Here is a 22,470-nt window from a genome sequence, read left to right as displayed (position 1 = left end):
AATGTAGCCGCAAGAGGACACAAGCCAGTGTCTTATTGTGCCGGTCCCAAGCCCGGATAAATGCAGAGGGTTGCGTCAGGAAGGGCATCCGGCGTAAAACTTTTGCCAAATCAAAGATGCGAATCAAACCTATGACTTCCATACCGGATCGGTCGAGGCTCGAGTTAACAACGACTGCCATTGGTGCTGTTGACCTACAGGGCGCCGGGGGAAATTGGATTACTGTTGGTCGAAGAAGGAGAGGAGGAAAGTGCGTTCGCTCGAAGAAAGAGAAGAGGAACACCAAGAGTATAGGACTAAGAGTAGGGACGTTGAATGTTGGAACTATGACAGGAAAAGGTAGAGAGTTGGTTGACATGATGCAGAGAAGGAAGGTAGACATACTGTGTGTCCAGGAGACCAGGTGGAAAGGTAGCAAGGCTAGAAGTTTAGGAGCAGGGTTCAAGTTGTTCTATCATGGTATAGATGGGAAGAGAAATGGAGGAGGAGTTATCTTGAAGGAGGAGTTTGGTAGGAATGTCCTGGAGGTAAAAAGAGTGTCGGATAGAGTGATGAGTCTGAAGCTAGAAATAGAAGGTGTGATGTTCAATGTTGTTAGTGGGTATGCTCCACAGGTAGGATGTGAGCTGGAGGAGAAGGAGACATTCTGGTTGGACTTTGATGAAGTGATGCAGAGCATGCTTAGAAGTGAGAGAGTTGTCATTGGAGCAGACTTCAATGGACATGTTGGTGCAGGAAACAAAGGGGATGAGGATGTGATGGGCAGGTTTGGTATCCAGGAGAGGAATGCAGAAGGACAGATGGTGGTTGACTTTGCAAAAAGGATGGAAATTGCTGTAGTGAATACCTTCTTCCAGAAGAGCCAGGAACATAGAGTGACCTATAAGAGTGGAGGTAGGAGCACACAGGTAGACTACATCTGGTGTAGACGGTGTAACCTGAAGGAGATCAGTGATTGCAAAGTAGTGGTAGACAGAGATGGGAAGGACGTGCAGCAGGTTAGGGTGATTAAGGATAGGGATGGAAGTCTATTGACAGGTACCAATAGTGTGATGGGAAGATGGAAAGAGTACTTTGAAGAGTTGATGAACGTGGAAAATGAGAGAGAACAAAGACTAGAAGAGGTGACTGTTGTGGACCAGGAAGTAGAAAAGATTAGTCAGGATGAAGTGAGGAGGGCACTGAAGAGGATGAAGAGTGGAAAGGCAGTCGGTCCTGATGATATACCTGTAGAGGTTTGGAAGTGTCTAGGAGAGGTGGCAGTAGAGTTTCTGACTGGGTTTTTCAACAGGATCTTAGATAGTGAGAAGATGCCTGAGGAATGGAGGAGAAGTGTGCTGGTGCCCATTTTTAAGAACAAGGGAGATGTGCAGAGTTGTGGCAACTACAGTGGAATAAAGCTGATGAGCCATACAATGAAGTTATGGGAGAGAGTAGTGGAAGCTAGACTAAGGGCAGAAGTGAACATTTGTGAGCAGCAGTATGGTTTCATGCCAAAAAAGAGTACTACCAGATGCAGTATTTGCTTTGAGGATGTTGATAAAGAAGTACAGAGAAGGCCAGAGGGAGCTGCATTGTGTTTTTGTAGATCTGGAGAAAGCTGATGACAGGGTGTCCAGAGAGGAACTGTGGTATTGTATGAGGAAGTCTGGAGTGGCAGAGAAGTATGTTAGAGCGGTGCAGGACATGTATGAGGACTGTAAGACAGTGGTGAGGTGTGTGTAGGTGTGACAGAGGAGGTCAAGGTGGAGGTGGGACTGCATCAGGGATCAGCTCTGAGCCCCTTCTTGTTGCTATGGTGATGGACAGACTGACAGACGAGGTTAGACAGGAATCTCCATGGACTATGATGTTTGCAGATGACATTGTGATCTGCAGTGAGAGCAGGGAACAGGTGGAGGAGAAGCTAGAGAGGTGGAGGTTTGTCCTGGAAAGGAGAGGAATGAAGGTTAGCTGCAGTAAGACAGAGTACATGTGTGTGAATGAGAGGGACCCAAGTGGAAGAGTGAGGTTACAGGGAGAAGAGATCAAGAAGGTGGAGGATTTGAAGTACTTAGGGTCAACAGTCCAGAGCAATGGAGAGTGTGGAAAAGAGGTGAAGAAGCGTGTCCAGGCAGGATGGAACGGGTGGAGGAAAGTGTCAGGTGTGATGTGTGATAGAAGAGTTTCAGCTAAAAGGAAAGGAAAGGTGTACAAAACTGTGGTGAGACCAGCCATGTTGTTTGGTCTAGAGACAGTGTCACTGAAGAAAAGACAGGAGACAGAGCTGGAGGTAGCAGAGATGAAGATGCTGAGGTTCTCTCTGGGAGTGACCAGGATGGATAGGATCAGGAATGAGTACATCAGAGGAACAGCACATGTTAGAGGTTCTGGAGATAAAGTCAGAGAGGCCAGACTGAGATGGTTTGGACATGTCCAGAGGAGAGATAGTGAATATATTGGTAGAAGGATGCTGAGTTCTGAACTGCCAGGCAGGAGGCCTAGAGGAAGACCAAAGAGGAGGTTTATGGATGTAATGAGGGAAGACATGAAGGTAGTTTGTGTGAGAGAAGAGAATTCAAAGGACAGGGTTAGATGGAGGCAATTGATTCGCTGTGGCGACCCCTGAAGGGAAAAGCCGAAAGGAAAAGAAGAAGAAGAAGACATTATTAATTACAACGACAGTACACATAACATAAAAAGGAAGCACAAGTACATGAAATAAGCATGATAAGACATAGAAGCAGCACAGGAAGAAGATATAAGAATAAGTGGATGAACCAAACTGTAGACTGACACCAGGGACCCCCACATAGTATCCCTCAGATCAATCTAAACTTGGACATAGTTCTCCTGTCTAGAACAGTCTTCACAGAGTCCAGGTCCTAGCCGATCACAAAACCAGCCCTCCGAATGAGCCTGTCTAGGCGCTTGGTGTCCCGCGTCCTGGCACCACCACCCCAACACACAATGGCATAGGACAGCACACTGGACACTATGGACTGGTAAGACAGCACACTGGACACTATGGAGTGGTAGAACAGTCTAAGCAGTTCTACTTCGGAACTGAAGAAGCCTCCTGGATGAAAGGTGAGACATCTTCAAACTATTTATCTTATTATTTACGGTACTTTAAACATTTATGAACCCTCCTCATACTGATATTAAACCACCTTCTATCTGTATTACCTTTTCCCACACTCTGATTGACTGTTTAAAGCACTTCTGTGTCTCATAAAAGTGCGCTGCCTTCCGAGACTCATGGAACGTAGCGCACTTCCAAATGCCGTCAGGAAATCGAATGCACGTACAGTATCATGTGACTACCCACTAAAATCCACAATGAGGTGAAGTTACACGTGTTGATGTGCAAATGTGCGAAGGATTACTGTATATAAAGAAGAATAGCAGAAATGCTTCATCGTGCAGAAATAGGTAATATGTGGGGAAGCATTCTCTTAAAACTATGAACTATAGAGATTCAACTTCAACTTTATATTGATTCAGTCTGAAAGTTCTTTCAGTGTGTCATCCTCATTCTCTTCTGTAGCGCCACCTACTGGTGACAGTGGTACTGGTGAGTGCTGGGCTTTCACTTTGAACACATCCCACTTCTCAGGTAGAACACCTTTGTTGAAGAGGACAGAAGCCAGGTAGGAGAACAACAAGATGGCAGCAATGGCAGACAGCATGGAGATGGTCTTAACTGGAGCGTACTGGACATAAACACCATCCTCCAGAGTGCATCCTGGGAAATGTAGGACTGGTTCCAATCCGAATGATCTGTCTCCACTAAGTAGTCTGACCGTCAGTCCCACCAGGAAGCCCATAATAGATCCATAACTATTGGAGATGTTCAAGAACACGACACAGACGAGTTGAGGGAAAATGATTATGTAGGATATGTCAGCACCCAGGAACCAGAATATCACAATGCTGTTTTTCAGGAGGGTGAGTGAGGTACAAATCACTCCCACAACCACCACTGAACCCTGCAGCACATACTTGTTTTCTTTGTCTGATGCCTGCAGGAGAAATAAGACAGAAACGTCAGGTTAACTGATTGCCCTGCTCTCAATGAGAAAAAGTCTCATTAAAGTCATTGTAGACTCTGTTGTGTTTCTATCAAATATATTTAAATTGTGTTGAAAGAGTTGGTAAATCAACTCATTAAATGCTGCAAATGAGGTGGCTATAATAATTATTAACCTATTTAAGTAGGATTATGCGAGACAATAGAAATGTAAATGTGTTCTTTGACGGTTACACACAAATTTGACTCCAAATATTGGCAATGGGGCTCTGTTTATGCTTTTATTTGTTAACTTGAAGTATGGCTTCATTCCACTGTGTGAAATCACAGGACACAAATACCACTAACATCACTACTGACTGTAAAACATGTGACCATTTCATATCCAGACATTGAGATTATGGAGACCAACACTTTGTACAAATGTGACAATTTTGGTCACAGTTTGGACTTAGTGTACCACATTAAGTCCACCCACGTGAAGTTTACTTTTTCACCTGAGGTCGCAGGATGGTCTTGTATATGTCAGAGGTGAAGACAGAAGCCGATGCAAGCAATGTGGAGTCAGCTGATGACATCACAGCGGCGGCCACACATCCCATACCGATAACGGAGATGAATGTCGGGGTGAGGTGCTGCAGGGCGATGGGCAGAGCCAGAGCTGCTTCCCCACGTTCATATGGAGATGGAGAACCATAAGTGGTCTGGTTCCAGTCTGAGACATGGCAAATGATACAGGAAAAAATAATCTGATGAAGTCATCTCAACCATCAGTTTAATTTTATGAGACAAATAGGGTAGCCAATGTCTTTCTGTCAGTATGAAAGTAATTCACTTGTGCTTCCAATGAGCGTTTTGCTGGAGAAGTGAGGCCATGAGTTCTGTTGATTCACTTTGTTCGTTCATGCTGTTTAATCATTAGAGCAGATAAACCACACAGTTCTGTGAAATAAGTTACTGAAAAATCACTTCTGAAAGCTGCAGTAGACTAAAACTACATTCCTGCATGTTTGGTCTAACAATTTAACTTTTGAACATTTTAGGCTCGTCTTTTTCTAATGTTTGGTATGTTGATGTGAAGGCAGGAGTTCTGAGAGTGTCCATCATCTACTCCAGGTCTATTTTGGATCATCAAGTCAAGGCACAACATTATTACCTGTGGAGGAAACGGCTGCTCCAAGGAGTATAGGAGGTATCCCAAATAGAAGTAACAGGAAACCAGCAACGATGCATATGATCCTGGCTGTGGACGGAGAAGAAGCTGACAAGGTCCTCTGGTGGAAGCACTGAGATCCCACAGACTTCAAAGTCTAAAGAGTGAACCAGTTTATAGTTAGTTTGGAATCAATTCTTCAAAAGTTATGCTTGATATTTGCCCCAAACCATCTTTTCAGTTCATGGGGAAACTTCCTTGAACTTTACAGCTACTTGCTGAGAATAGTAAACTTTAGTTTGGCTTTCACTGCCATCTGAAGTTATGCATTTCTAAAATTTTTAAAAAAAGTGATTGACAAAGCCTGTGTAGAAGCCTCCATACAAATAGTAAATAATGATCAATCATGATCCAGGTCTTCTTCAGTTCTGGTTGTCCAATCCAAGGGGCGTTTAAGGTGTTGTTCATCAGAGTCTGACTGATGTCCAAGGTGTGAGGGTTCGTCAAAACAAATGGAACACAGATCCACTGCAGGGACAAATGGAAATCAAATAATGAATTAACTTTTTGAGGAATGCTTTAGATTTTTGTTACCTTGTAATGAGAACCTCACCAAGCCAGTGACTATGAGGATCAGTTGTATAATATCTGTGTAGGCCACAGAGTAGAGACCTCCCATCAGGGTGTAGGTAACAGCGACAGCGGAGGAGATCCACATACAAACAGAAAAGGGCAAATCCAGGATCACACTCATAGTTCCTCCTGTCAAACACATGAAGTTGTTTATATTTATAAATGTTTTCAGTGATTTTCTGTCAATGTATTTATATAACACAGACATATTTTCATGAAACACAAAATATGTTGAAATAAAGATTGAAAGAAGCTGTATATACAGATGGACAATGTCTTAAACAGATTTGGAATAGTAAGGTGGCAATGTTAATAGACTGCATCAGATGGTTGGTAGGAGAGAGAGAGAGAGAGAGAGAGAGAGAGAGAGAGAGAGAGAGAGAGAGAGAGAGAGAGAGAGAGAGAGAGAGAGAGAGAGAGAGAGAGAGAGAGAGAGAGCAAAAGAGAGAAAGACAGAGAGAGAGAGAGCGAAAGACAGAGAGAGAATATGTACTTGGGTTTTCATGGAAATCTGGAGAAAAGACTGCATAAGGATTGATCCTATGAGCAAACGATTGAGTTGGAGGATTTGGAGGCTAAAAGAAGACGGCTTGCAGATGTGAATATGGAGAATTTATCAGGAGGAAGATGATGAGGATAAAGTTGTCTGACCAAAGCAGAAAAAGAAGACCATGGGGGTCCTTGGAAGTTTTTTGAGGTGTTGAAGTGGTTACGGGGATGGTTTGTGTGACATACAAGGATGTAGCAGACAAAGTGAGGTGGAGATCTTTTTCAGTGGCATCCATTCACAGAAGGTTGACAATGGAATAAACAGCACCCGTAAACATGAGCACATTACCCCCATTTTAGCCTCTCGCCAAGCTGCCCATACATTTTAGAATCTATTTTAAAATTCTTTTATTTACTTTTAAATGCCTGAATGCTCTTGCCCCGTCTTACCTCTCTGAGCTTCTACACCCTTACGTACCTGCTCGCTCTCTCAGGTCAGCTGAGCAGCTGTACCTGAATGTGCCCAAGACCAAACGGAAGCTCAGAGGGGACCGTGCCTTTGCCTTGTGGCACCTAAATCATGGAATAATCTGCCTCAACAAATCAGACAGGCTCTTGCTTTTATCCATGTTTTTTGTTTTTAATTAACTTATTTTACTTACAATATTTGAGCCGTTTTGTTTTTTATCACAACGATTGATCCCATAAGTCAACAAGTTAGTTGGATGATTTGGAAACAAAGAGAAGACAGTTTGCAGATGTATAGTGAAAATATGGGGAATATATCAGGAGGGAGATGATGAGGATAAAGTCGTCCGGCGAAAGGAGAAAAGGAAGACAATGAGCGTCTTTGGGAGTTTTTGAAGGTGTTGAAGTGGCTATAAGGATGGTTTGTATGACATTCAAGGATGTAGCAGACAAGGTGAGGTATAGATCTTTTGCAGTGGCATCCATTGACAGAAGATCAACAATAGAATGAACAGAAAAACAGGAATAACAGATATGTACAGTATATAACACCCAGGTATTGGGAATACCTAGTTTCCTTGTGATTTCGCCAAAAACCAAGTTCCTTGATTGTTTGACCCTACTTCTGGATTTCAACGAGAACAGACACATTCCTTCCTCCTCCTGTTTTCCTGCTCTAACTCTTTCTAAAATGACAAGAGGAAAACTAAAAGCAGATGAGTTTGATAAGATAAAGGCTTTTGAGTTAAACTAACCGAAAAGTCAAAGAATGAGTTGCTAGAAGACAGAAGGAAGGTCTTGGAAGAAGTGAAGCAGTTGCAGACAAATATGGAAGAGAAAGACCGGCGTATTGTTGCCTCGGAACAGACAGTGGAAAATTTGGAACAGAACGCTCAAATTAATGATATGATTAGGACCGGCAAGCTGCACACATGTAGATGCTGGAGCCAGGGGAAGTGGTCAAGATACCGAGCACAACTCTGATACTGTCACAGTGGAGCAACAAGTGATTTCTCAACTCAAAAATCTGGAGATAATCCTATATCTGGAGTACATCTAAAGTTGTTAGTCATTGCCATCCAGGGATAGGAGACCACCTACAGTTTTGATGAAATTCTACAACCCTTAGCACAAGATTGCTCTTCTGAAACAAGGCTTCAAACTGAAAAGAAACAAATGTTTACATCAGCAAGATATGATATTGCCAAAAAAGACTCGTAAACGGATAATGAACATCTACAATGTTAACAAACCTTGTTGTTCCGAAGAAGAATCTAATCATGGTTATGCTCTAGGTTATAACAGGGATGTAATATAAGGGAATGGACGATTGAAACAACAATGTGCCACAATGAGTGTCAAAATTCAAGGTATGACTTGGTTGAAAAACATGTTGTGATGAGAAAAGTGTTTAAATTGAATTCTGGGGACGGGGACCACACAAGCCAGACAGCTTCTACACCTCAGCCCTTTTTTTTTGGATGCTGTTGATGTTGCAAATGAGATGAAGGTGGTGAAGACTCCAACATCATGAAAACCTGTCCCTAGAATCTGGACTTATCTATAACAACAGTATTATACAAGAGGTTGACAATGGATGAAACTTACCTAAACCAATAAGTGTTGTGGTCGACAGAATCAAATCGTAAATCACTGAAAAAAGACTCATTCCGGCTGTTATCACTTTCCCATACTTGACATGGAATGGGTCCAGCATGGTCACATAGTTCTTCTCTCTCATTGGTTTGGCAAAGACAAGACCCCCTTCATTGGAAAACAGACAAAATCAAAATGTAAAACTGTTTTCAATTACGGATGTTTATAATTTTAAAGTATTACCAAAAATACAAGATGAACTTAATGCCATTATTGATATTATTGTCCAGATCAGTCCCATAGATGGCGTGTGCACGATCTCAACTGTGCCAACAATAAAGGCTCCTCCGACCATAGAAGCTGCAGAATGGATAACATAGAGGTCATTTTTAGCGCACGAAAATAATTTTTTTGAATAGAGTCATGACGTTTTTGACTATGACTATCAGTGGGACCAGTTTCTGTCGAAGCTAATTTTCCAACCATTTTAGATATTATAATGGGTGAATGGATTACAGCACCCAATGTCACATTGCACCAAAGCACTTGTTGTGTCTCATTCAATCTTGTGTCCATTGTGTAACTCTATCCAGACAAATTATTTATTGTTTAGTTCAGAAACTTCTTATTCTGCCAAGCATATGTCTAATATAACAATATGGCCAACATCAGCTGCAGTCACAAGCAGTGACACAAGCACAAGCAAGTTCACTCATTAATCAGTGGACTGACTCCTTCATTCCTCTTTTAAAAATTGTTTCCATTTATGTTTAGTTGCTTTTGGCAGGTAAAAGCCTCAAAGGGAGGTGAGAACGATCACTACCACTACTACACTACACACCATGGTGTGTCTTGGGCAATTGAACCTGCCTGTGCCCATCCCTCTCCAGTTTGGATGCAGTTTAACTTCATCCCCAAATCCTGGCTACTGTTGTGTTCCATGTGTGTCACGTTTGATCCATCGATACCATCTCAAGTGCTTTTCCTTCTCTTCTTTCTGTCTCTTCTTTCTTCCTGCTGCTTCTACAGGTGAGCCTCAGTCATACTGCTGCTAATACTTAGTTTTGGCATTATATCATTGAGGTATATATTAAAAACAAAACTCTCCAAAGAATATTTCTTGATTTATTCTATCCTTGATTTATTCTATTAATCATATTTTTGAGTTTTTGGAATTCTTTCACTCCTGTAATACCCTCCTCACCTGTCATGGTGAAGACCCCCACCACCCAGTTGATGCTCCTGTTTCCCAGCAGGACCATCTCCATTCCAGTGGCTCCACTTTTCTTCTGTTTCCTTTTGGACTTGAAAGAAGCCCAGATTCCGGTCCCGAGGACCAGCAGGTAGAAAACCACCATCACTATCACTCCTGGGACGTTAACAGCCATGATGACCGTTTTGAATGTCTTATGCACAAGCTGAAGTGTGAACATATCATAAAAACGCTGCACTACACATTTGACTCATTATAAATTGAAGATAATTACTAACCAGCTCATCCAATAATTAAAAAAAACTGGTTTCCAGTTTACTTCACAGAAAACTTGTAATTCTGTCCTTGAGAGACTAAAATATTCAAATATATTCATGCCTGATAAATAATGTTAATATCAGCGTGTTCACATTTAGATAAATAAAACAAATATACTGCATACAGATGGGTTTATAACTTCACAGGAATCATACTGACTGTCAAAACAATAATTATATCGGTAAAAATTATAAGAGTAAAATCATGATGTAACAGAACAGAAAACAGAAAGGTAGAGAGCAGATGTCATGGGTATGGACCAACGAGCAGATCTACAACTGTAAAAACATTAGAAGCATTTATAAGGACCTGTGACTGATGGCTGTAGTTGAGAGTTCATTCAACCACAGCTTGGTAAATACTTCAGTACATTTTGTTCAAAATGGAGCAACAGAGTCAGTACAACTTGAGGGAAATACCTTATCAAATTTATTTTCACTGAGATCAGAACATCCCTCCAGATACCACAAAGAACCTTTAAAAACAATAGAAGCTAATGAAACTGAAGGGTTAATTGCATGCAGGCAAGATACTACAAGCTCTGGTGTCAATGAATAACTGAAAGTCTGATATGCTTGTGTCAAAAATTTCACTTTACACAAACCGTTGAAACTTGAGACAGCATGAGGTCCAATGTCCATCCCTTTTCACATGTTGGTCAGGTTAACAACTAACATAGACTAAAATAGTGGAGGAAAAACAGGGGACTGGATTCAGAGCAGCAGAGCATAGAGTAGAGCAGGGAGAAGAAAGGTGGAGGATCATATGCTGTATCCAAATAAAACATCCCAGAACATTAATGTCTGTTTCCAACAGTAGGCTACTCTCAAAGATGACACCACGACTCTTAACCTGAGAGGACGCTACTACTGTGGAGTCGTCCATTCAGAGAAAAGCTCTGGAGTTTTACACCAATTGTTTTGGTGATAGCCATAGTGTCTGAAGACAAATGACACTAGAGTCCACTACTGAATCTGTATGGATACGTGCTTCAAAATTTGCTGATTCAGTTCTGCGTGTCTACCAAGCTGCATGAACGGCTATTATGTTGTTTTCCAGTCAAATTTACTAAAACGAAGCTCGTGCTGATGAATCATGTTGTTATTCTAATGTGTGTTTGCTTTAGAATATTATTTTATCCAATGCTCTGCACGCATGCAGGGTTTAACGCTCTTGGCATTATCTTAAAAACACAAGAGTGGGAGAAAGTGAGTTAAACGTTAAATGTTTATCGTCATTAATAATTGCATGTGCATTGGTAAACAAATACAAAATAAAACAAGCAGAAGATACTTTTAAAAACATCACTGGCTCAAACGATCTGACAGTTCAGACTGAGAGTTCTTTCTGTGTTTCATCCTCCTCTATGGCGCCACCTACTGGTGTCAGTGGTACTGGTGAGTGCTGGGCTTTCACTTTGAACACATCCCACTTCTCAGGTAGAACACCTTTGTTGAAGAGGACAGAAGCCAGGTAGGAGAACAACAAGATGGCAGCAATGGAAGACAGCATGGAGATGGTCTTAACTGGAGCGTACTGGACATAAACACCATCCTCCAGAGTGCATCCTGGGAAATGTAGGACTGGTTCTAATCCTAGTGACGGGTCTCCACTGAGCAGTCTTAACGTCATGCCCACTAAAAAGCCCATAACAGCTCCATAACCACTGGAGATGTTGAAGTAGACGACGCAAAGGAGTTGAGGGAAAATGATGATGGAGGATATTTCAGCACCCAGAAACCAGAACATTACAATGCTGTTTTTTAGGCTTGTCAGTGATGTACCGATCAGGCCCACGACCACCACAGAAACACGGACCACCCACTGATTCTCTCGGTCTGATGCCTGAAGAAGAAAGTGTAGAGAAAGAATGGAGAAAACTTAAATGACTCTCAATCTTCAAAAGAGCTTTCTAACTCTTGTCCTACCTTCACTCCTTTAGAATCTCTACTCCATACCCATGCTCCTCTCAAAACCTTTCATACATTATGATACTTCCTGGGATGAAGTGTTAAATCTAAATAACAATACATCTGAACAATATACTTATTGATTCATAATTTTGGACACATCATTAGTATTGTTTCCTCGGATCATAGGCGGGTCCAGGTCTTACCACAGACACCCTCCTCCAAGCAACAAGACTGACGCTGACCAGAGTTAGGTGTCTTGCTGCTGTGTCCACAGCTCTCCTGTCTTCAACCAGATCCATCTGGAGGCTTTCTACTGCCTTTATATAGTTCTTTATGGCTTTTCTTTGATTGGCACCCTGTACGATCACTGTACTGTATGCATTTCTCAAGGAGTGGCTGTCAAATTCTCTACTGGCCCACCTGTACTGGTATAAACCTGGTCTTACAATCCTCCATCAACTCCTGGTACTTTTCCCTCTTCATTTCTTGTGCCTCCTCCTCCCAAGAAACCATCAGTTCAAACAAGACGAGTTGTTTTGTGGCTTCTGACACCAAGATAATATCAGGTCTAAGGCCATGTCCACACATAGCCAGGTATTTTTAAAAATGAATATATTTTTCATGTGTTTAGGCCTACTGTCCACACAACAACACATATTTCAATGAAAAATAATGTTTTTTGAAAACGCCGGCCAAAGTGAGTTTTAGGTTTTGATACATCTTGCATGCAATGGAAACTGCTGTGACGTCGTATTTGTGTGTGACCTGTATTTACATGTACAAACAGCATGGACGTCATTAAAACTATGTTGACGGCAGCACTTCTCCAGGCTATTTGTTTTTATCCAGCTTGTTTTTTCAAGCCAAAGCTGGACATTGAGCACCGACGATGGTTGGTAGAAACACATTCCTCATTGACCACATGTTGACAAACATGCTTGACTTGACTATTTGTTCCTCAGTTCTTTACTGGAATCATAAAGTTTATATATTGTATATATTTCTTAATTGCCCCATTTCTGTTCCTGTTACTGTTGTTTTGCTTTTGCTATAAATGCACCTGGGGGTATATATCCTCATCTTGTTGTCCACAGAACCCTGTATTTATGTATTCATGTTCCTCGTCAAAGACGCCAACGCCAGTTTTGGGACGGATCGGGATGCACTGCTAGCTGGTAGAGACCTCTGAGATGAAAGTTGTCGACCAGGAGGAACGGCGTGAGAGTCTCCACGTCCCGGTCATAGCTCCTGTCGTCACCAGAGTTTTTTTCAGAGTTGTTGTGCTTATAAATGTGTTGATCAATGCGCTGATGTGATTAGGTGTGGATGGAGTCCTTTTTTTAGAATGTGGTTGTGCAGTCTTGATTTTTTTTCTAAGCGGAGGGGATTTATCTTACCTGAGGTCTCAGGATGGTCTTGTATATATCAGTGGTGAAGACAGAAGCTGCTGCAAGTAACATAGAGTCAGCTGATGACATCACAGCAGCAGACACACAGCTAATACCGATGATGGAGATGAAGGTGGGGGTGAGGTGCTGCAGGGCGATGGGCAGAGCCATCGCTGCTTCGCCACGTTCATAAGGAGATGGAGAACCATAGGTGGTCTGGTTCCAGTCTGAGGGATGGGAATGCTGTAACCATTAGGGCAGATGAACCACAGAGTTCTGTGAAATAAGTTACTGCAAAGTCACTTTGAAAGCTGCAGTAGACTAAAACTACATTCCTGCATGTGGGGGCTGGCGTCTAACAATTTAACTTTAACATTTCAGAGTAAAGGGTTGGGTCTTTCTCTCATGTTTGGTGTGTTGATGTGAAGGCAGGAGTTCTGAGAGTGTCCATCATCTACTCCAGGTCTATTTTGGATCATCAAGTCAAGGCACAACATTATTACCTGTGGAGGAAACGGCTGCTCCAAGGAGTATAGGAGGTATCCCAAATAGAAGTAACAGGAAACCAGCAACGATGCATGTGATCCTGGCTGTGGACGGAGAAGAAGCTGACAAGGTCCTCTGGTGGAAGTACTGAGATCCCAAAGCTTTCAAAGTCTAAAGAGTGAACCAGTTTATAGTTAGTTTGGGATCAATTTTCCAATATGTATACTTGATATTAGCCTCACACCATCTGTTCAGTTCATAGTGAAATGTCCTTGAACTTTACAGCTACACTTTAAAGATAGATAACTTAATTTTGGCTTTTACAGACATACAGTATGTAGTTAATTTAATAACTGGATACATAACATGGAATTCTACAAAACGTTCTGATATTTAGCTCTAAGATTGTGAATCATATTTGACAACACAGCCTGTGTTGTTGCCTCCTTACAAAAGATAAGACATGATCAATCATGATCCAGGTCTTTTTCAGCTGTAGTTGACCAATCCAGGGAGCGTTTAAGGTGTTGTTTATCAGAGTCTGACTGATGTCCAAGGTGTGAGGGTTCGTCATGACAAATGGAACACAGACCCACTGCAGAGACAAATCGAAATAAAATAATGACTTAAATTTCAGAGGAATTGTTTGGATTGTTGTTTCCTTTTAATGATAAACTCACCAAGCCAATAAATACAAGGATGAGTTGTATAATATCTGTGTAGGCCACAGAGTAGAGACCTCCCATCAGGGTGTAGGTGACAGCAACAGCAGAGGAGATCCACGTACAAACAGAAAAGGGTAAATCCAAGACCACACTCATGGTTCCACCTGTTGTTATTCGGATGACATTTTTGTTCAGTGTGTTATGAAGATTTTCAATAAAGTAAGATGATACGTGTAGTCACAGTTCCACAATGATAAAGATCCCCCAACACTGAAGAACCTCCTCTATGGCTCACAACTTGAGAAAATTATGAATAACTTTAAGAATAATTGGTAGAATAAAAGGAGAAATACATCAACAGACAATTTTTTGTCACCCAGGAGACAAAATTAGCCTCCTGTGTGAATTCAAATATGTAAATACCTTCATGATGGGGTACGTCATTCTAGTGAAAACGATGTAACTTACCTAAACCAACAAGTGTTGTGGTCGACTGGATCAAATCATGAATGATTGAAAAGAAACTCATTCCAGCTGTTATCACTTTTCCATATTTGATGTGGAATGGATCCAGCATGGTCACATAGTTCTTCTCTCTCATTGGTTTGGCAAAGACAAGACCCCCTTCATTGGGAAATCAAAAAATCAAAATCGAGAATATTTTTCAATGATAGGAATTTTTTAATCTTCAACTATTACCAAAAATAGAAGATAAGCTGAATGCCACCATTGATAAAATTGTCCATGTCAGTCCCATAGATGGCGTGTGCATGATCTCAACTGTGCCAACAATAAAGGCTCCGCCGACCATAGAAGCTACAGAATAGATAACAAACAGGTAATTTTTAGTGCAAAAAAGGCAATTATTTTAAATGAAAACACAAAAGTGGAGTCTTTGACTGTAGGACATTTCTCAATTTCTTTTAACTGCCACCTCATCGTGGTGGGAGAGTTTGAGTGTCAGGGGATTTATGCTCTTGGTAGGTTCTCCCATGCCAAACAGGTCAGGCCAGAATCTGGTGGCAGCGGACAGTTACAGGCATACCAGTACTGTGGTCTGAATGGTCACGGAGGCCAATACTTTGGTAACGGAGGAATTCAGGCCATGTAGGAGGACTATCGGTCACCTTTGGGGGAAATTTTGGCAAACTGTCCGGAGCCTCAGGAGGGGAAAGCTGTGTACCACCAATACTGTTTGCTTTAGAGGCAAGGGCACAGGGCTGGATCATATTCGCCTCAAGTCTCTAGAAGTGCAGGAATTGTCTTTGTTGACGTACTGTACATTTGTAAAAAATCTTTTCAAGAACGGACTTAGAGGGGGTGCTCCAAATGCAGGTGGATCACACTCTTCAGCCTCCCAGAGAAAATCTGTTCCAGGGAACAGGGGAGGAGGTCCCTGTTGAGGAACACTGGACCAGCTCTACAATCTCCATCCAGTACTCAAGAGTTAGTGGACCACTTTCCTTATGGTATCTTGTGGGGAATGCTCCAGGAGGATGGGATTTGGAACCCTTTGCAGTGGGCTGTCCAATCCTTGTATGAGCAAACCAGGAGCTTGGTTCTCATTACCAGCAGTAATTCCGATATTTTCCTTGTGAATGTTCGACTTCAACAGGGCTGCCCTTTAAGACTGGTACTGTTCATAATCTTCAAAGACAGAATCTCTAGGCGCTTGCTTATAATTTTTGGATGACATTGAGGTGTTGGAATTCAGTTATCTTTTTTTTCCAGTAAAGTACTCTACTTACCTGTCATGGTGAAGACCCCCACCACCCAATTAATGTTCCGGTTTCCCAGCAGGACCATCTCCATTCCAGTGGCACCACTTTTTTTCTGGTTCCATTTGGACTTGAAAGAAGCCCAGATTCCAGTCCCAAGAACCAGCAGGTAGAAAACAACCATCACTATCACTCCTGGGACGTTAACAGCCATGATACATGTAACTGCCTTCTCCACTATCTGACAATGAAAGATTGTCAAGGGATTATATGACAAGGGAGTACATGTATTCTATGCTCCGCCTCCTTCCCTCATCATTTCTGGTTTAATGTGTACTTAGCAGGACATCAGTTTAATTAAAAAAGTGTTTATTACTTTGTAGGTTTTATTATGTCTTCTGTGTCTTTTCTACCATTCATCATACTCATGTAAGACACTGAGGTTTGTTTACCCCCTCTGATGGAGCCCACAACATCAATGCTTGTGTGTAGGCTACTCTCAAAGGTGACACTGAAGCACCAGCAGTCCGCTACTTAACCTCTACAGATGAGTGTTTCATAGTTTGATGAATCAGCTCTGCATGTTTACAAAGCTGCATAAACACCAACGGCTAATTATTATTATTTTTTGTGACAAAGACGATGACGATCAGAATAGTTAGTAAACTATTCTTATTCTGATTAAATACTAAGATACAAGAAGCATCAATAAAGTATCTCTAGTTCTCCATTGAATGTCATGACCTCTGTCAACGCCTGTTTTTAATTGGTTGGTTTCCCTGCATTGATATCCCCTGTCAATTCAGAACCTTCCCCACCCCCCTTCATTCAACCAAATCCTTATTCACCTGTGTCTCCTCACTCACCTGCAACTCATCTCCCAATCAGTCACCACCTTATTTAATCTCTGCTCTGCCCTCAGTTCTCTCCCATATTGCTAGTGTTTATCCAACTTCCATGCATGCTTGTGTCCTTCCTGACTTATCTTTGTTGACTTTACCTGATCCCTAGAGTCTGCCTGTTTCCCACCCCTACTTGGATTTGTTTACCTGTTTGTAGTAATGTCTAAATGCCCCCCACAAGGGGCTTTGAGTTTGAACCGTTTGCATAAATTATGCCAAAGACTGTCATTACTCGCTGCCCCATTCACTGAAAACGTGGGCACCCTCTTTGGCAGGGTGTACTGTAACCACACAACAGTCGATGACCCCAGAAAACAGCGCTTTGACATTTCCTCTATTGCGTACATTTTCTGAATAAAACCAAATGTAATCTAGTTGACTGTTAATAATTGCTATATTGTAGCAAGAAATTGTTTTATGATGGTTGGTCCTTGCAGGGTTCAATAAAGCAATAAGAGATATAGATTACATGTTCATGCATGTGTATTTAATATAAATATATACATGTGTTTGTGTGTGTGAGTTACATAAGATGATTAGTGTCACTGGAAAAAAACAAGGTCTATGTTGTGAGATAAAAGTCTGAATCCTGAGACGTCATCCCAGCAGCGCCACGCCTAGATCGGTGACGTCTCATCATTGATGACGTGTTATTATTGTACGTCAGGTGCTGGAACAAAGAAAACACTTCACCTGCAAATGAAAAATGACGTGTGTGGTTTATTATTTTCTACTGTGTGAGCAACAGAGCCTAAAAATAATTTATTTAGATATTAAAATCTACTTTGTACGGCGGCACCTGTTCTAAATGTTCCCAGACTTTCTGTTTGGATCCATTGTTAAGTAATTAGAAAGGAAACCGTCAGCAATCCGCACGCTAATCAGTTCAATCCAAGGGATATTGACCTGAATGGCAGCGCACTGTGATTTTTCATCCGTTTCAACACATCATTTTAACTCATCGGTGTTTCGGATCACTCATTAATTCGGACCACTAAACTGGTTCACCTGGTGAATGGAGTGCTGAGTGTTTTGAAGAACTTGAGTGTGCAAAACGTCATGTGGTTTTTCCATGTTTGAAGCAGGCTTCGGAGCTGTGGTTCATATGGGTACGCCCATCAACTCTGGGGTGCGTATCGGAAACAAAGGTGACGTCACTACCTGTTTGTATTAACTTGTCATTACTCAGAATGAGAGTCAGTTGCAGATCACAATACAATTTATTCGCACGCAGTGTCACGGTTCAGTGTTTGTTCCATGTTACTCTGCTGTGCTGGGGTGGGGCAGGAGGAGAGGCGGAGCCTCGTCTGCACACCTGTGCCTCATCTCAACACGCTGTGCTTGATAAGGCTGATAAACCTGAGACTTCTTAAGCAGGAAACTCCTTTCGATCTGGCCTGGATTTTTAATTTTTGTTGTGACTCCAGTCTGTGTTACTTGCCTGTTCATGTTTTGAGTCCACCTGTTCTCTGCACCCTGCCTGAATTGTGGACTCCACCTCCCTCTACTTATATCCTACACTGAAGCAAATAGACAGTGAAGTAGTACAAAAATATTTCAACAACAGCAAGTGAGAAACCGTAAATAATTTAGTTTTTAAAGGACTCTTGGCTGGAATCGTTTTTGCACTGTTAGCATTTAAACAGTCAAGATAAATGAGAATAGTCTAAATGAAATCAATGTCTATCTTCCGTTGTCATTACAACTTTGTGTTTTACTAAATAGGTAAATAAAGGCAAAATAAAAATACTTTTGAACACATGAACAAGTAATAACTCAATGCAAATCATCTCTGATAGTTCAGACGGAGAGTTCTTTCAGCGTCTCATCCTCATCGTCTTCTGTGGCGCCACCTACTGGTGTCAGTGGTACTGGTGAGTTCTGGGCTTTCACTTTGAACACATCCCACTTCTCAGGTAGAACACCTTTGTTGAAGAGGACAGAAGCCAGGTAGGAGAACAACAAGATGGCAGCAGTGGTGGACAGTATGGAGATGGTCTTAACTGGAGCGTACTGGACATAAACACCATCCTCCAGAGTGCATCCTGGGAAATGTAAGATTGATTCTAATCCTAGTGATGTTCACTGAGCAGTCTTACCGTTACGTCCACCACAAAGCCCATAACAGCTCCATAACCATTGGAGATGTTGAAGTAGATGACACAAAAGAGTTGGGGGAGAATGATGGTGACGGATATTTCAGCACCCAGGAACCAGAAGACCAAAATGCTGTTTTTTATGCTCGTCAGTGATGTACTAATCAGGCCCGTTACCACCACAGAAACATGGATTGCCCACTGATTCTCTCGGTCTGATGTGTAAAGACGAAATTATAGAGAAAAAAAATTAACTGTAAATGACTGTCATGCTTCAAAAGAGCTTTCTCCAGGATGTACCCTGTACAATTCAGCATATCAACCATGAAAGACACCAGTTTTCCACAAAGCTTTGTTTGAAGGAGATTATATTGTACAATTATTGTATTATTTTGTTTTGTTTGATTGGTGCATTTTCTTACCTGAGGTCTCAGGATGCTCTTGTATGTATATATCTGTGGTGAAGAGAGAAGCGACTGCAAGCAACATTGAGTCAGCTGATGACATCACAGCAGCAGCCACACAGCCAATCCCGACAATGGAGATGAAGGTGGGGGTGAGGTGCTGCAGGGCGATGGGGAGAGCCAAAGCTGCTTCTCCACGTTCATATGGAGATGGAGAACCATAGGTGGTCTGGTTCCAGTCTGAGGGATGAAAGAATGATTGGACTCTCTGCTACCAACACTTTTACTTTTGGAGACATATTCACTGCCTGTCCAAAGAGTCACCAACTTAGGTAAGGCTCTTACCTAAACAAGTAACAGGAAACCAGCAGCGATGCATGTGGTCCTGGCTGTGGATGGAGAAGCTGACAGGGTCCTCTGGTGGAAGCACTGAGATCTCAAAGACTTCAAGGTCTGAAGGATGAACCAGTCCATCACTTAGTTTGGAATTTATCCATCCATCATCAACCGCTTATCTGGGGCCGGGTCATGGGGTCAACAGTCTCAGCAGGGATGCCATTACTTCTCTTTCCCCAGACACCTCCTCCAGCTCCTCCGGAGGGAGGCCGAGGTGTTCCCAGGCCAGCCGGGAGACATAGTACCTCCAGTGTGTCCTAGGTCTTCCTTGAGGTCTCCTACCAGTAGGATGTACCCGGAGCACCTCCCCAGGGAGACGTCTAGGAGGCATCCGGAACAGATGCTAGAGCCACATCAGCTGGCTCCGCTCGAGGGGGAGGAGCAGCAGCTCTACTCCGAGCTCCTCCCTGGTGACTGATCTCATCACCCCATCTCTAAGGGTGCGCCCCCCCACTCTACGGAAGAAACTCATTTCAGCCGCTTGTATCCGGGATCTTGTCCTTTGGGTCATGACCCAAAGCTCCTGACCATAGGTGAGAGTAGGAACGTAGATTGACCGGTAAATCCAGAGCTTTGCTTTACGACTCAGCTCCTTCTTCACCACCACAGACCAACAGCGACTGCATCACTGCAGAAGCTGCACCGATCCGTCTGTCAATCTCACGTTCCATCCTTCCCTCACTTGTGAACAAGACCCCAAGATGCTTAATCCTCCACTTGGGGCAAAGATTCTCCACCGACCTGAAGAGGGCACACCACCCTTTTCCGGTCGAGAACCATGACCTCGGATTTAGAGGAGCTGATCCTCATCCCACTTGAGTCACACTCAGCTGCAAACCGTCCCAGTGCAGCTGAAGGTCCAGGTTTGATAAGGCCAACAGGACAACATCGTCTGCAAAAAGCAGAGATGAATTCCTTTGGTCCCCAAACCGGACTCCCTCCGGACCCTGGCTGCACCTAGAAATTCTGTCCATAAAGATTATGAACAGAACCGGTGATAGAGGGCAGCCCTGCTGGAGTCCAACATGCACCTGGAACAGGTCTGACTTACTGAAATTTGGAATTTATGTTTAAGTTAAAAAAAATAATAGTTTTCAGCAAAATCAATCATTATCTGTTCAGTTCATGAGGAAACTTTCTTGCACTTTGCAGCTACACTAGGATAGTTAACTTTATTTTGGCATGCATAGACAAATGTCTGAAGTCAACTCAGTAAACTATGGTCAAAATGAATGAACATATGTAATGTTCTGATATGTATTAATAAAATATATGAACAGTGTTTACTAATATTAAGAAATGATCAAACATGATCCAAGTCTTCTTCAGTTCTGGTTGTCCAATCCAGGGGGATGTTGTTCATCAGAGTCTGACTGATGTCCAAGGTGTCCAGATCCACTGCAGGGACAAATGAAAATTAAATAATTAACTTTTAGAGGAATCATTTGGATTTTTGTTTCCTTGTCATGATAAACTCACCAAGCCAATGAATACAAGTATGAGTTGTATAACAGCTGTGTAGACCAGAGTAGAGACCCCCCACTAGGGTGTAGGGGACAGCAAAAGCAGAGGAGATCCACATGCTAACAAAAGGGCAAATCCAGAACCACACTCATGGTTCCTCCTGTCAAACACAGCTGTTGTTGAGTCGTTTGCATGTATGAATATTTGCAGTTGATACTTTGGCTGCAAGTCAATATATTTAGATAAAACCAACAAAAATATCTACTTTTATGAAACAAGGGCTACATGTTGTAATAAAGAATGATAGTTTGATGTTAGAGCCAAGCCCAATCCTTATTTACTCAGGCAAATATTGTCTATATCCCACTGAGTGAAGGTAAATATAGACATTAATTTATGAAACGTGTTGGTCCAGTAAAAATGGATAAAAACATACCTAAACCAATAAGTGTTGTGGTTGATTGGATCAAAGCATAAATCATTGAAAACAGACTCATTCCAGTTGTTATCACTTTCCCATATTTGATATGGAATGGGTCCAGCATGGTCACATAGTTCTTCTCTCTCATTGGTTTGGCAAAGACAAGTCCCCCTATATTGGAAAAGGACAAAATCAAAAATCGAGAAAGTTTTTCATGATGAGTAAAAGTGAAATTTTAAAGTTGTACAAAAAATACAAGATGAGCTGAATGCCATCATTGATATAATTGCCCAGATCAGTCCCATAGATGGCGTGTGCATGATCTCAAAAGTTCCAACAATAAAGGCTCCTCCGACCCTCGAAGCTACAGAATGGATAACATAGAGGTCATTTTTAGGACACGAGATTAAAAAAAAGTGGAGTCATGTTGTCATTGACAGTCTGGGGGATCATCACGTCCCAGTTTCTACTGGTGCCGATTTTTTCCAACCATTTCAGAAATTACAACGAGACAGTGTTGCATCCAATGCTTTTTTTCCCCAAGTGAAATACCCACCTGTCATCGTGAAGATTCATAACACCAAGTTGATGCTCCGGTTTCCCAGCAGGACCATCTCCATCCCAGTGGCTCTACTTTTCCAGATTCTGGTCCCAAGGACCAGCAGGTAGAAAACCACCATCACTATCAGTCCTGGGACGTTAACGGCCATGATACATTTAACTGCCTTCTCAACT

General features: G+C 42.1%; 3 protein-coding genes across 3 annotated transcripts; all 3 read right to left on the bottom strand.

Annotated features, from left to right (window-relative positions):
* Positions 1–3,457: 3,457 nt before the first annotated feature.
* LOC137603344 (high-affinity choline transporter 1-like) lies at positions 3,458–9,739 on the bottom strand. Its single transcript, XM_068326671.1, has 8 exons — positions 9,556–9,739; positions 8,595–8,711; positions 8,364–8,519; positions 5,779–5,927; positions 5,550–5,693; positions 5,169–5,322; positions 4,510–4,727; positions 3,458–4,004 (listed from the first exon to the last, which is right to left on the bottom strand). The coding sequence occupies exons 1-8, from the start codon at positions 9,737–9,739 to the stop codon at positions 3,483–3,485; spliced, it is 1,644 nt and encodes a 547-aa protein (XP_068182772.1). The 3' UTR covers positions 3,458–3,482.
* An 889-nt stretch (positions 9,740–10,628) lies between these two features.
* Positions 10,629–16,266, bottom strand: LOC137604048 (high-affinity choline transporter 1-like). The gene is made up of 9 exons (XM_068327977.1): positions 16,083–16,266; positions 15,646–15,702; positions 15,380–15,532; positions 14,803–14,958; positions 14,350–14,498; positions 14,121–14,264; positions 13,687–13,840; positions 13,193–13,410; positions 10,629–11,727 (listed from the first exon to the last, which is right to left on the bottom strand). The coding sequence occupies exons 1-9, from the start codon at positions 16,264–16,266 to the stop codon at positions 11,212–11,214; spliced, it is 1,731 nt and encodes a 576-aa protein (XP_068184078.1). The 3' UTR covers positions 10,629–11,211.
* A 2,488-nt stretch (positions 16,267–18,754) lies between these two features.
* LOC137604047 (high affinity choline transporter 1-like) lies at positions 18,755–22,445 on the bottom strand. Its single transcript, XM_068327976.1, has 8 exons — positions 22,370–22,445; positions 21,992–22,099; positions 21,751–21,906; positions 20,096–20,170; positions 19,800–19,907; positions 19,473–19,694; positions 19,054–19,265; positions 18,755–18,967 (listed from the first exon to the last, which is right to left on the bottom strand). The coding sequence occupies exons 1-8, from the start codon at positions 22,443–22,445 to the stop codon at positions 18,755–18,757; spliced, it is 1,170 nt and encodes a 389-aa protein (XP_068184077.1).
* Between the last annotated feature and the right edge of the window lie 25 nt (positions 22,446–22,470).

This window comes from Antennarius striatus, chromosome 11, assembly GCF_040054535.1.
Source record: "Antennarius striatus isolate MH-2024 chromosome 11, ASM4005453v1, whole genome shotgun sequence".
Taxonomy (NCBI): domain Eukaryota; kingdom Metazoa; phylum Chordata; class Actinopteri; order Lophiiformes; family Antennariidae; genus Antennarius; species Antennarius striatus.
The sequence above is the reverse complement of the archived record's forward strand: the minus strand, read 5'-3'. Positions and strand labels throughout refer to the sequence as shown.